Genomic DNA, 14,628 nt, shown 5'->3' on the forward strand with positions numbered 1-14,628 from the left:
AATCAAGCAGAACATAGAATGTTAAGCCGCACAAAAAATCAAAAGGCAAAGACATGTTGGTTCCAGAATCACTTCAGATCTATAAAGGGACAAGCTTGTCTTCATCTGTAAGAACCTTAAAAATGTTTCACGGCTCCTAAGATGGACCCTGCTCTCTTGCTCAGTCTTCTCCCCAGTGTTTAGGGCCTTGGCTTCATTATTTCAGGCAACACATTCTAACAGGATCCTCCTGGGTACTTGCCCTAGTAATATCAGTTTTCAGGGTTGTAAACCTGTACTGCAATCTAAAGTGAGCAGCAGAGGCCATTAAGGAAATGGGAATAGCCCAATAAATCTTCCCTTCAGAAAGCTTTCCTCTTCCATTTTGTTGTATCTTGGGGAAAGGAAGAAGTGGGAAATAATTTTAACATCCTTGCAAAATATGCTTTTTAAATCATATGGACCACACAAACTTAGTTTTAAGGACTAAAACTCACTTGTTTCCAAATCTTCCAGTTCTTTAACATTTACTAAAATGACAAATATTTTAGATTTAAAATTGCATGAACATGTGACTCATTTGGAGCATATGTACCTCTCCAGTTAAAAAAGTATACTTAGCCACAGATTATTTTATCTACTAACCAAAACAACATACGACGAGCTCAAAGACACTGCCTCCATCAGGTGAGAAAACATATCTACCAGCAGTGTCACCTGCTGATGCCATCTCCAGGTGCTCTGTCAAAGGCATGGTTAAGAATGAGGTTTTCTCCTCAATAAGAATGAAACTATCAAACGGAGCAGGAAAACTCTTAAGGTAGATGCCATTTAGAGAGAACTTATATTCTAAAATGGTCAGATGTTAAATTTCAAGAAGTGCCAGAATTGGCAACATTGGGTCACCACATTTGTACAATTAAAAAGCATTGCCCTGCACTAACACATGCTTAAGTAAATTGAGATAACAGATTAGCATACGCCGACTTAAAGTCAAATACAGATGACACATACTAAGGAAAATGTAACAAGCAGATAGCATATTACAAATAAATGTATACTTGAAATGGTATTGAAGTTTGTAATGCAGTAGGGAACTCAGATCTGAGATTTAATTCTTCACTAAAGCAAAGAATAGATGTTTGGTTTGTAAATCTTGGACTTCAAATATTAGGTAAAACAAAGCAATTCACAGAATATAAATGGCTAAGACATGTTTGAAAAAGTGCTCAACCTTATTCAGGAGATGGAAATCAGAACAAGGTCCTTTTCACATACCAGAAAATGTATTACCCAAGATTGGTAGGAGTGAAGGGAAAGGGCTATGCTCATAATACTGAGAATGTAAATCGGAACCTTTTTTGAAGAGTAATTTAGCTGTACTCATTAAAATTTAAGATGTACACACTCTTCTAGGTATCTACAGAATACCTAGTGTCCAAGGATATCATGGACAGTTCTTGTGCTAAGAACTTAGAAACAATATCAATAGAGAAATGGATGAATAAATTTGATACATCCATTCCTGGAACCACTAAGTAGAATCAGATGGCTGGTATTTTGCAATGGAAGAATACCTACCCCATATTGTTGACTGAAAAAAGCTGCAGAATGACTTAAAAATATGATCTTCTTTAAAAAACTAAGTATGTGTGAATGAATGGTCTTAAGTTATCCCTGAGGGTGAGAAGAGGATATACAATTTCAGTTCTTTTTAATGGGAGTTATGCTGACATGAGACTTTTTTCGGCTAATCTACTAAAAGTTCAGTAGATGCTCCCTGGGGGAAACTATGCAGAACCCCCTTGTAGCCTAATAAAGCAGCCACTCATTTCACCAAAATCTGCTCAGAAGAGGTCTAAAAGGACCAGTTTTATCCTAAACTCTTTGTATACAAAACATGACAATTTTTAACATTATCTACATCCTCTGGAACAAGTATTTAGGGAATATTATTTTTCTTACTTTTAAAATAACTCTTTCTCCTGGTCAAATGCTCAGATTTGGTAAATAGTTTTCTTAAAAGTCTCTATAGGTCCCCACCCAAACACATTACCAAAAATAACAGATATGATTCACACTAGCCCAGAATCTTGACTTTACATATGTAAACTTCCTGAAGTCACATTCAAATCTAGGCCCAAACATTGCCTATGAAGTTCAGGTCCACAACTTTGGAATGGAAATAACTACATTCTTTCAACTTTTATCAAAGGACTGGTACAATAACTTTCTCTTTTTTAAAAGGGATATCCTTTGATTTCCCAATGTAACTCTCAATGATTTATTCAAGGTTTAAAGTACATTGTAAAGGCAGAGAATTATACCATAAAATGCCTGCATCTAATATACGCTTAGAAAATATAAGAAACAAGTTCACATACTTGGTTACCTTTTCAAAAGTTCTACAACTTACTAGCACAATTTAGAAGTTATAAAAAGTACAGTGTCTAATGCACTTAATATTAACCAGTGTTCAGATAATATTTTCCAGGCTAGAGTGTACTTTCCACTTGCCCTAATAATAAACTTGTGCCCAGATGGGAAATGTAACCAGGACTAAGCAAACGTAACATAGATGGTGAGGAGAGCCAGAAGGTAGGCTAACGAACCTGGGATGCCTTCACAGGCTATGAAGTCTTTGAATTTAAACACAGAACAGAGTATGAAAAGTTAGCAATTTAATGTGTGTGAAATGTAACTACAGAGGAGGAAACTAATGGGTTTCTTTCTGGATGCAATGGATAGTATGTTGTCACATTTAAGCTGAAGGAGAAAAAAAAGTGCCTCATGCTCCTGCAGCCACTCATCAAATCAGCTATACAACTTTAAGATGTACAAGCTTTGTTCTGGATGATAATTGGTAATCAAAAACAAAAATTGCTATAAGGATGCATGGCCTAAAATAACTTACAGTGACTCCAGCCCAACACACAGGTAAAAGATGAACCAAAAAAGAAAAGACACACGAATACAAAGAGATTCCATTTTTTTTCTGAACACCCAAAAACAGCAGTTTCTGGCAATGCTCTTGGCAAAAAAATTAAGTTACAGGAAGACTTTCAATGAGAAAAAGGTAGCTATATGTGCAGATTAGTAGGCAATACCGTAAGATTTTTTTAAGGCCCAAGTTTACAGCCCTCATATCTAAATAACTATAATATCTAAAATTTCTAAACATTTTGAGTCACAAAGAAACCTGGATACACTGTTCCTGTTCAGAATGCTTATTTCATGTTGTACTTGAGAATAAAATTCCATGTGGCACTTACCTTGGCACTGGAAGCCTTGTTTCCCAAACCCCCTGAAAGACAGAAATAAGAACAAAGTATCTTAACATTTTGTTTCAACCATATTTTAAGCCAGTTATGTGCAAATATTCTACATGTAAGGCTTGTACGTGAAACCCAACAATTTAATATGAAAAACATGTCTAAACAGAATATCGTGGGTTTCACTTTAAATAAACGTATCTGGCCTCCACAGGCTCATTGAACGATTTCAGTTTCAAGACTTTATCCAATTTTTTATACTATCAATACTTAAATTTCAAAACAAGAGCAAGACTATGTATTCAAAGTTGTTGGCTGCAATATTCCGTAACTAAAAGGATTTTATGGTTTTAAAAAGAAGTGGCCTAACCTGGTCCCCAAAGACCAACTGATTATCATTTTTCTCTCAGACAACGAAGTGGCTTCATTCGTCAGTTCAGCCATTTGTAAATATAAACAGAACACTTTGAATATTAAATTTTGGCCTCAATTAGCAGCCAGGTTTTACAAGTTATTCCTATTGTTCACATTTGAGACCGTCATTAATTTTTACTGAGAACCAATAGCACTCAAAGCAAACAGAGATATTTTGGTTCTTGTAAGTTACATTACTCTAAGCAGAGAAACCTGACATGGACATTAAATTGCAAATGCTGCCTCAACCAGGATGAACTGCCTCAGGACTTAAGGTTATCAATCCCTCGCTTCACACAGCATTTCAAGTTAACAAAGCACCTGACATACCTCTGTAATTTAGTCATACCCTCCCCCATACTTAAACCCTGAAGTTTAAAATATTAGTGCTTTAATATTTCAATAAAACTTGTAAAGTATGGAATGTTGCAAGAACCCATAGATATGAAACAAGCAAGTGGAAAAGTTAAACCACTCCTAGACAATCCTGTTGAATGTCTTCTGGAACACCCAAGTGGTTGTTTTAGTTAGGTAGACAGGTGGTGCAGGGATTCCTCAGGGAGGAGGATGACAAGAACTTCATTTTCCACTTCACATTACACCTGGTGGCCTGACAGTGCCACATCAGTTCACCAGGGGCTAAACCTTCAAGGTAACTGATAGTGGAAAGACAGTAGCAAGCCTGGGGTATGTTGTTAAGTCCCTTTTCTAGCTTACCTACTTCCTGCAAGTCAGCAGTCTGGTCTTCTAATGTAATCAGTTGACACGGGAGGCGAAGAAGCCCCCTTAAATACAGTATCCTCTCTTTGCCCTGATACTCCGAGAATTTTAATAACCTTATCTACAGTTACCTACTCCTCTGAGCACCATTGCTTTATATGCTGACGACACAGAGGAACTCCTAGAGGTAGCTGGGGTTTTCCCAAAGTGTACTTGTGAGATTTCTAAAGAAGAAAAATTAGGCACCTTATTGGCAACATGCTTGGGACTCACCCTTTGCGATGTTCTCCCCAGGTGTGATGCATTTGGATAAAGCCACCCAGAAGAAAAATTAAGCACTTTTATTAGCACCACATTTGTGGGACTCGCTTTTTGAGAGGTTTTTCTGCAGGTGGGATGGATTCAGATATCCACGCATTCTCCCGAGGGCCCCAACGAGCTACACATGCCACGCAGCAACCAGCTAGCGGCAGGGTGCCTTCTGAGGCAGCTCCCCACCCAGCAGCGGGGGGACTTAAGGAATCCCGGCCACACCTCTGACTTGGGGAGCTTCCTACCTACCCCATGAACAAGAGATAGAAGGGGCCAGGTGTCTAGCAAACTCAGAAAAGCGAAACTGCTCAAACTAGAGCCCACGACGCAGTTCCCTTAACCCCAGCTTTCTTACCTTTTGGGGGAGGGAGTGAAAATCATATGCGTTTTGAGAATCAGTGAAGGCTAGAATTCCTTCACCAGGATAAAAAAAAAGCCCATACAGCTCTACTTAGTTTTACAGGGTTCAGAGACCCCTGAAGCCCATCCGTTCACCAGTTCCTCCCAATCCCCGCACTCAATACTGGAGTTCACTGGAAAGTACCTGAACTCTAACACGTCTATCCTTTACGGTATTTTTACACAAAGCCTCTGTCCTCAGGGTTACAGATCTAAGCTCGTGTTGACAGGGTCTATTTTAAATGACTCTCTCTGCCCTTCTGCCATTTGCCTGCTTTAATCCCTCCCTCCCCCACTCAAGCTTTCAACAGTTTGTTGCGTCTCCACTCCGAGGTCACCCAGAAAACTCAGTCTCTACGTGCCCAGGAGATAGAACCTACAGTAGGCAGGGACCCAAGGTTGCAGCGGAGTACAAGCTGGCTGAGAAACCCAAAATACACGCCCCCCCGAACGCGCCCAGCCGGGTTCGCCAGCAACTCGGACTGCGCCGCGCAGTCTCCGCCGCTGCCCCGGCTACTCCCCGGCGTTCCTCCGGGAAACTCTGCTTCCCCCTCGCCGCTCTGCTCACACCCGGGCAATCCGCCGTTCTGCGGTCTGTACAAGAGGGTCGGGATGCCTGGAGAAGTGGGGGCACTAGACCCGCGGAAGGAATCAATGTCACTGCCGCCTGCCTCCCTCCTGCGGCAGGGGGTGTGTGACCCGGCGGCGACTTCCCTGGGAGTCCTGCCCGCGCGAGTGTCGGTGGCCGGGCAGGCCGGCCGGGCGCGCGCGTCACCCCGGGCGAGAGTTCGGACTCACGCCGGCTCTCCATGTGCCCCGAGCCAGCCCCGGAGGGAACGCGCCTAGACTGGAGCGCCCGCGCGAGGGTCCCCCGGCCAGGGAGGGTCTGATCCCCATACCCGGCGCCGCGAGACGTCTGCGCTGCCCGCCCGTGCGCCCCGAGCGCACCTACCAGATGAAGTCGGTGCAGTGGCTGCAGAAGGTGGGCTGCTTGAAGAAGCGGGCGATGAATTTGTGGTCCTTCACCTCGTGCACGTTCTTCTGTCTCAGCGCCCCTTTGCGGGCGAAGCGGTTGGCCACGTCCTGAGACGCCGTGGAGTCGTTGGCCGGGAAAACGTCAGCCATGGTCCCCCCCAACCACCTCTTGCCTCCGCCGGGGAGCAGCAGCAGGGGAGGGCCGGGGGGCGGGCGGAGGAGGGGAGCGGGGCCGCGGGCGACCCCGGCGCGGGGCGCGGGCCGGCGGCGAGGTCGGGGCGAGGAGGCGCGGCGGCGGCCGGCGGAGTCGGGCCGTGGCGGCGCGGAGCGGCAGCCGCTCGCTCTCTGGCCCCAGGCTCACTGACAGCCCCGCGCCCGGCGCTCGCGCTTCCTACTCTCGGCGGCAGAGGCGGCCCGGAGCGGCACCGCCCACCGCGCATGCCCCGAGCGCGCGGGCCGCGGGGGCGCTCGGGCGCCCGGGGAGTCGGCGCCTCCGCGTTTTCCGAGCAGCCCCGAGAGGTGCGGCGCGGCGGCGGGCGGGGGGCCGGTCGAATGTGGGAGCGGGGAAGGGCGCCGGGAGGGGCGGGCCGCCCTCCTCCCCCGCCTTCCCCTCCCCTTCCTCCGCCGGCTCCCCCCCCTCGCGCCCTCCTCCCGTCCTCTCTTTCCGCTCCTCTCCCGCCTTCCTCCTCCCACGCCCGGGCGCCCACCCTTCTCGCCGCGCTCCCCTCTCCGCGGCCGGAGGGCTACACGCCCGCCCGCGCGTGGCCGGCAGGAGCCCCGGGGCCCAGCGGCGGGCTCCGCGCAGCTCGTCGCCCGCTTCTCCGTCCGACCCGCTCGTGCGCTCGCTCTTCCCTTTGCGCAGAGCCTTTCCCTTCTCCATCTTCCCCGACCCACCGATGTTTGGCGCGCACCATGCCCGAGTTTTATCAACCCCTGTCAATTAGAGGTTTCATCTGGCTAAATGTCACTCCAATTGCGTGTGCCCGAGAACGCCCAACCTCTCGACCTCCACGCTGTTTCTAAATTGGCAGGAGAAAGGGAGCGATTTTAAAGACCTTAACACGGACCCTTTCACCTGCTTCCATTGTGGACCCATACTTCACCTGCGTCTTGTATATCTAACTTGTCCTAGGACGGTATGAGGACTCGTGTTAGTTATTTCTCCTATAACTCATTGGCTAGCACAGCTACCACTTTATCATGCTTTCTTGATGTTACAAGTCCAGAACCTTAATTTAGAAATCATGTCGCATCCTAAGCTCATTACTGAAACACAGGCAGGTGCAGCGTGCTGCCCGTGCATCTGTAAATGACCAAGCAAAGCTGCTTGCGAAAGGGTAGCTGGCATGGATATGCGAAGAATGCACGTGGGGATGGACCATCTGATCACTTGCTGAATATTTATTAGTTCTGCTTCGAGGATGCTAAGATACACAAGGGAAACAGCCATCTCCCAGCATTTCATTATTGTTTTATTTCACTGTCAGATTCATTAAATTGACAGAACAACTTCATGAGCTGAAGATTTCAAGAAAGAGAACACGTTGTTTAATCCTTCCAGAAGTTAAAAAAAATTACATACTATTAATATACATACATGTATATTAAATACATACTATTTTAGAGCATATCACATAGACCAAGTACAGCTCTCTTTTTTTTAAGATTGCCTAATTGAATGCTTGATGATAGAAATGTCTTTTATATTTTAGCAGGTTTAAGCTATTGATTGGCCATTAGTTGAGTTTGCAGTTGGCTGAACTGTTTACAATCTCTTGAGCCAGTGTTTGTTAGTGTTTAAAGAGACTGAAGCTGCTTAAAGTTCTATCTGGTCAGAAATTTCACCAGTCATGGAGGCCTCTCCAGTCCAAGGCAAAAGAGAAGAGGCAAGGGAAGAAATGAAAAACAGGGCATGTCAGGAAAATAGATCAAATTCTCCACAAAGCACTATAAGTGTCTCAAGACATGGTTGTTTATTGCTGAATAATCGTAAATCAAATGGAGCACAATAGAACAAAACACAATTTTTTCATCATAGCCTTCTTAATCTAAGAGGTCCTCACACATTTTATGAAGACAAGTTCCTTTCTATCTCCCAGAAGCTTTCATGTCACAATAGATGAAACATAGGGGAGAGTTAGGGGGTGCGGTTGCTTATAATGGAATCCCTGAGCAGAGTAACAGGGAAGATGAGTTAAGAACCAAATGGGTCTTGGCAGCAGCCTGGCTGTCTTCTAGGTACAGAGTGGAGTGACTAATCTCAGCAGGGCATAGACCAGATAGGGACAATACATCTCTTTTCTTTCAGGTTCTGTTTTCTTACCTCAGTTATTACTTTTATGCCCTTTTCTGCTCCTTTGATTTTTTTACTTTTTATTACCACTTTCATGAAAACTTCCTACCTTTCCCTTCAGGGTAAGGCCTTCTGTACCCTTTCAATCATTCAGCATTGCAAAAAGCCTGGAAACTGGTTTTAAACAGGGTAGGTTAACAGGGTAGTTTGGGGCAGGAGTGAGCATCAGGTTATCTCAGCAGAGGATTGCTGGCAATTACCAGATTCTTGTTCATTTTCAACAATGAATGCTAGGTCCTGGAATGTAAATATGTTGTGTGTTTCCTATATATTGATACAGTGGTGAGCAAAACAGACATAATCTCTGTCTTTTTGTAATGTACATTCTCTTTAGTGATTTGAGTGGGAGAGGGAAGTTTGTGGGCCCTTCCACCAAGCAAAATTTAACTCATCACATATGCTCACTTCTATTTTTATGGTAGCCATTGTTTAATGCACAGGCACAACTACCTTCAAAACATTGATCTTGTTTTAGTTGGGATGCTTTATGCTGTATACACAGTAATGGAGTGAGAAAAATATCATGACTCCCACCCATTGGCATAGGGCATACTTTCAAGCAAAACTTGGAGACGTAATTCAGAAGGTTATGTCCAACAAGACATATATAGTTAAATCACAAAGTGGTGTAGAATGCTCACCTCCCCTCTGGTGGAGCTGCTTCACAAGGATCAATGCATTTATGATGGCATGGTTCTTCTGAATTCAATCTTAATAATATTTTTGGCAAACTATACAATCTGCAGTTGTATCTGTGTTTGGCATAGTCTTAAGATGAGAATGGTGACACCTCCCAAAGCCTTGGAATCCATTCAAATGTCATTCAAATTTGCCTATGAGGTGTGGCTCTAACAAATAGGGAAAATAGAAGAAGTATTCAGAAACACAACTTATTTGATAAATACTGGTTGATCACTTGTTACATGCTCAGGCATTCTCATAGATATTGGAGGTAAACAGTGAACAGCACAAATAGTTTCAATGAAGAAGTGGGGGTGGGTGTCAAAGCTCCTTTGCAAGGGGTTTAAGAGAGAAGGGAAGAAGAGAAAGTGAAGTCAGAGATAACTGAGTGCTGCTGCAAATGAGAGTAAAAAAAGTGGAGGAAGATAGTCAATGAGCTCTAAATACATTTTTTATGAGACAATAACATTACATTTATGATAACGGGAATGACCCTGGAGAGGGAAAGTAAATAGATACCTCAAGTAGTTATGCTAAGTACGGTGGATAGGAGTTGGGGAAGAAAAACTTTTCCTCTACCAACTTAGGTTCAGTCATTGGGAAAATGTGAATTAAACTGACAAAAGACAGACTAATAGAAGAAAAGATTAATTTTTATTCACGTATATATGTGGAAGCACACCAAAAAATGTTACTGAATGGGATGGTTAGAATGTGGGGCTTATTCAGTATCTTAGTAGAGGAAGAGAAAGGGCACTTACATAAAAATAAATGACTTTTAGGAAAGATTAATGTGTCTTTAGAAGAACAGATGAGATACGGCATTTCTGTGAGTCTGTTTAGATCTCTTATCCTGATGACATCATCTTCAGTAATATACGTTGTGAAATTCCCAGGGAGGGGATTTATGACAGTTAAGGTCTTTTGGAAAACTTTGCTTTTAGGCAGATAGGGAGAGTTCAGAGAAAAAGCCTCTTCCTATGTCTGTTGATTCTCAAATGACTTCAGTTCAAATAATTTTATTTGAATATGTATGTCTATATATTCATATATATATCCCACAGTGGCATATATATTCTGATTGAAGTCTGTGACAAAGAGGTTATTAAAGAGCCCAACTCCACAGTCGATCATGAGAAAAGTCATTCCTTGGTGTCATAGTTCCAGGTTTCAGTCTCTTTTGGAATGTCTGGCAACATCCGCAGCTAGGTGAGATGTGAGATGGCAACCTCAAATTGCAGGTACAGTGTAAATGTCTTCTATTCAGTGGGTAAATGTCCTTCACCTGAAGAAGATCTAGAATTAACTGTATAGATAATAAAATAAACCTACAGTGTTTGTATTTTTGAGTTAAGTTTAGAAACAAACTATGTATTCTTGTGCTTGGGAGAGTTTGTCATATTAGGAGTTTCAATAGATTTACTTTGTGACTCTAATTTTAAATGTGTAACTGAGTAATGGATTTAGACTGTGATTTTAAGTTGAAATCTTACTATGTAAGCAGCATTAAAACACTTAAGAGAATTTTTAGATTCACCAGCTTTGTAAATTTAATTCCTTAGATTTATAAAATGTAAGTCTTAGGTCTTAATGAGGGGAACTTTGTTAGCCAGGCAATTGACAGTTTATTATTATTTTCCTCAAGCATCTCTCAAGTGATTTGTAAATAAAAGAGAATGATTTGTAAACTGAACTTAAAAGTTTAAGGAAGAACTATGAATTTAAATCTATAGCTTTAGTAAATTAAATGTGAATGTTAAAAATATATCCTGAATGTTTTTCTGGGCAAAACAAAAGAATGACAAAGTGAGCCTCAGGTAACATAAAAACTTACTTTGACAGTTTTGTGTATAGTTTTATCTTAAGCCCACCTTTATGAAGAGTTGTTTTCCTGCCCTTTTAACCAGGGTCTAGGAATCAATGGGAAACCCAAGTTTTGTAGCTAGGGTATACATATACATTTCTAAGGGTGCTTGATGTGCTTCCTGAAAAATATCCAACACATATACAGAGTGAATTGGATTAAAGTCATCAAATCTAGATTCATTTCCTTTGGAACTGGGTGCTTCTCTTAATGTCTAGGTATCAGTAATTGACCAATGGTTTAAGCTAAAAAAAAAAAAAAAAAGCATATGTGGAGAAATGAAGGTCTAATATGGAAAGAAAATCTGGCCTACCATATTGCTCCATAGCCTGAGAAAAAAAAAGTAGGGGAATTTGAAAGGGGTGAAGTCAGTGAAAGCAGAAAGCACAGTGTTGGGGTGAGAGCTGTTCTCACATGGAAACAAGGACGTCCAGTGAAGGGCTGCTGCGGCACGTCAGACAATGGTATGTCCTTGCTTATGTGCACCAATGAAATGCAAAGTTTAAATTTATAAATATTGTCTCCAATAAAGACGTGTATTTGACGCTAGAGTATTTAGCTCTCTAAAGCCGACCCAAACTGACTTAATAACTCAGATAGTTTAACAAGAGACAAATGACAAAAAAAAAAAAAAGCGCTTAATATTTATCAAGGGCTTAACTATGTACTAGGAATTATTTTAACCCCTTTTAGGCAACTGTTAACTCATTCAAGATCATACCCTACAAGGTGGACGTTAATATTATCCTCACAACTTATGAGGAACAAAGTTTCTGAGATGCAAAGAGGTGAAGTGACATCGGAGATCCCACAACCAGTCCCTAGCAGAGGTGAGATTTGATCCCTGGCAGCTTGACCCATAGCCCGATCTGAACCCAGAAGCCTAGTGGTCTGACATCAGCATCAGCACCATTTTTCCTGTCAACTTTCTGCCTTGACAAGAAGATTCTCCCAAGCTGGTTCTCTCAGTGGTAGAGTGTGGATTTTTTTTTTTTTCCCAGTTTAGGAGATCTTTTGCTGAGGAACTAAAGCTGCTGCTGACAGGATGTAAATATTGAAAGAGTCAGAGAGAAGCCAGTCTTCCATCTAGTGGTGTGAGAATGATCTGTGGTGACTGAACACAGAGCTTCCCTATGTAGTTGGAAGGAGGCATGAACAAGCAACACAAATATTTCAGCGTGTCTATTTGAGTCCCCACCTATTTGGTAGGCTTTTTTTTTTCCCCTTAGGGAGAGTGTATACTTTACCTCTGAGTACTTGGACTAGGCAGAGGTGATGTAAACGAACGCAAATGCCAACGCTTGATCCTTTGTTATTCCACATCTCTATCAATTTTGACCTAGGAGCCCAAGCAGCAAAGAGTCACTGGTGAATAATTTCTTTGTGCAAGACCTGGAGATATGCTTTCACTTTTGTGACTGTGACCTATTCTGTGTTTTGTCATATTCTGAATTCTCTATTGTGGGAAGGAGTCTCTTCTTCTTTGCAATAATTTAATTTATGGATAGAATATGGCAAGGAAAGGTGATATTATGGACATTGGGAAAGGTGGATAACAACTAATGGCAAATTTGCTTCACAGTTTTTATTGTTTTTCCTACAAAGTTTCTTAAACACAGACTAGCAAATTCACTAAAACTGATGATGTCTTAAACTGAACAGTTAGAATCCCAGGTATTAAAAATGAGACTGTAGAGACTTGAGCCAGATACACCTAGATTTATACCATAGATGTGAGTAAAGTGCTGCAAATGATAGCTGCTGTTGTTCCTTCTAAAGGGTTAGATGTCTGACCATCAAGACGAAAACACCTGTGCAGTTTGGTCGGCCTTTGCATGGATAAAGCTAAGCAGGTGGGTCTTGGGCATACCATTGGGATGGTCAAGCTTGTCTCCATTTCTCTCTTTCCCAATTCAGGAGTGGTAGAGCCTCCCTTACTTATCAGGTAGTTCCTGTGTCTTTCCATGCTCTTCTCTCTCTTTTCTCCCACAGCCCTCCAAGCTTAGGTCCAGGACACTCTGGGTATCCTCCTTTTATATTTAGTCTCACCAATTACTAGCTTCATAAAATACTTTCTTTGTACCTTCTTGCTTTGTACCACATCATCTAGCATATTCCAGCTCCATTCATTCCGTGTCCAATAAATATTCCTGGAGTGCCCACTCTGTGCAGACACTGGGGATACAGGGTTACTAAAATAAAGTCTGTCCTCTGATGGAGATTCCATTCTAGTGGGCTGGACTGAAATGAACCATCAGAACATAAAATAGAATCAGGTGCCAGCCCTTCATACTTTGACCAAAACCATTCACATCTTGTTAACTCCCTCAGTTGATCCTATTTGCATTTTAAATCTTTTTTGTCCAACTATGGATTGTCTTACTGGCATTTTAGAGAAATTAGCATGTGCAGGAAACTTGGGGGAGACTTGGGAGGACAGGAAGCCTGTCTGACCTTCTCAGCATTGCAGATTCATCAAGGGCCATGGGAGTAAATCCCAGTTTTGTTGCCTGTGAAATGGAGGTCATCAGATGGGGGAGTAATCAGCATCTTCCCTGAACACATTCCCTTGTCCCCTGTGTCTGCTAGGAGGCTGATTCTCAGGAGGCTCTTGACTACTGAGCAGTGTCATCCAATATCTCCCTTTATGAGCCCAAGAATGCAGACTCTAGAACCTGCCCTGGCTGTGGTAGCCACAGACATTTGCCCCTCTCGTCCTGTCCTGGCCTCTTTCTGAACCCTCATTGCTCTTCCCCCTTTCTGTTGTCTCCATAACCCCATGTCCCTGGAACCCCAAATGTACCCCAGTTGCCCCAGGGAAGGCATCTCTCAAGCATGGTGAGCAGAGTCCATGGCTCACGGCTCCTGATTCTACTTGGATACCCTGCTGGGTCCTTGGAATCAGAGACGAAAGCCAAGTTTCCTGCCTCAGGGAGCTCAGGGTTCAACTATTTGGTCCAGTGACTGATATTCTGATGATGCTCTGACTTCACCTCTACTGATTATCCATAACAATGACCTTCCAGGCTTCAATTTTAAGTTCTTCTGATTCCCAGCTCACCCAGTTCATCACGTTCCAAGAAATACTAGGGTGAATTTGAAGAGCTCTTATCTGATGAAATTCTTTATGGAATAAAAAAAGGACTAGTTAAAACCATGTCCAACCCTTCTAATTTAACCTTCAAGCAATTGAATTTTCAAATATAGAGACTTAAAAGTATACCTATATCCATTTCTACCCACTCCAGTACCTAGGAAACGTTGAATTATTGGACTGAACTGTCAAACACCGACCAGTTTTTGAATGAGTCATTTGGTAATATAAAATAGCTTAACAATCATCCAGTTGCCTCACATTGTTGCTGATAAGAAATAAATATATAAGCAAGGGTGGTGTGCAGGACATGGAGAGAGCATCTCTTATTCTTTTTTCATGCTGCAATTATATTGCCTGGAGGGACATGCAAAATGGTTTCCTATTTACTGGAAAAGGCTCCATGCGGATTGCAGCTGCAGCCACCTAACATGCTGAAGCCCTATTCATTTAGGCAGAACCAGTTAGGGGCTCTGAATTAATGAAGCCCTGAACTGGAAAGCTTCCACTTGTAAATGTCCCCGTGCTGAGGCCAGAGGCTCTCAAACAAAACAAAGTGGAGAGA

General features: G+C 42.7%; 1 protein-coding gene across 2 annotated transcripts in view; it reads right to left on the reverse strand.

Annotated features, from left to right (window-relative positions):
• PRKCA (protein kinase C alpha) overlaps positions 1 to 6,405 on the reverse strand; it is a 355,291-nt gene extending 348,886 nt beyond the window's left edge. For both annotated transcript variants that reach the window (XM_036899733.2, XM_057501630.1), the window contains exons 1-2: positions 6,049 to 6,405; positions 3,252 to 3,283 (exon numbers count right to left, since the gene is read on the reverse strand). In XM_036899733.2, the coding sequence (XP_036755628.1) occupies positions 3,252 to 3,283; positions 6,049 to 6,221 (205 nt within the window). In that variant the 5' untranslated portion in view covers positions 6,222 to 6,405. The remainder of the gene's footprint in view (positions 1 to 3,251; positions 3,284 to 6,048) is intronic.
• Positions 6,406 to 14,628: the final 8,223 nt, after the last annotated feature.

The sequence above is a fragment of the Manis pentadactyla genome, chromosome 4, assembly GCF_030020395.1.
Source record: "Manis pentadactyla isolate mManPen7 chromosome 4, mManPen7.hap1, whole genome shotgun sequence".
In the NCBI taxonomy this organism is placed as follows: Eukaryota; Metazoa; Chordata; class Mammalia; order Pholidota; family Manidae; genus Manis; species Manis pentadactyla.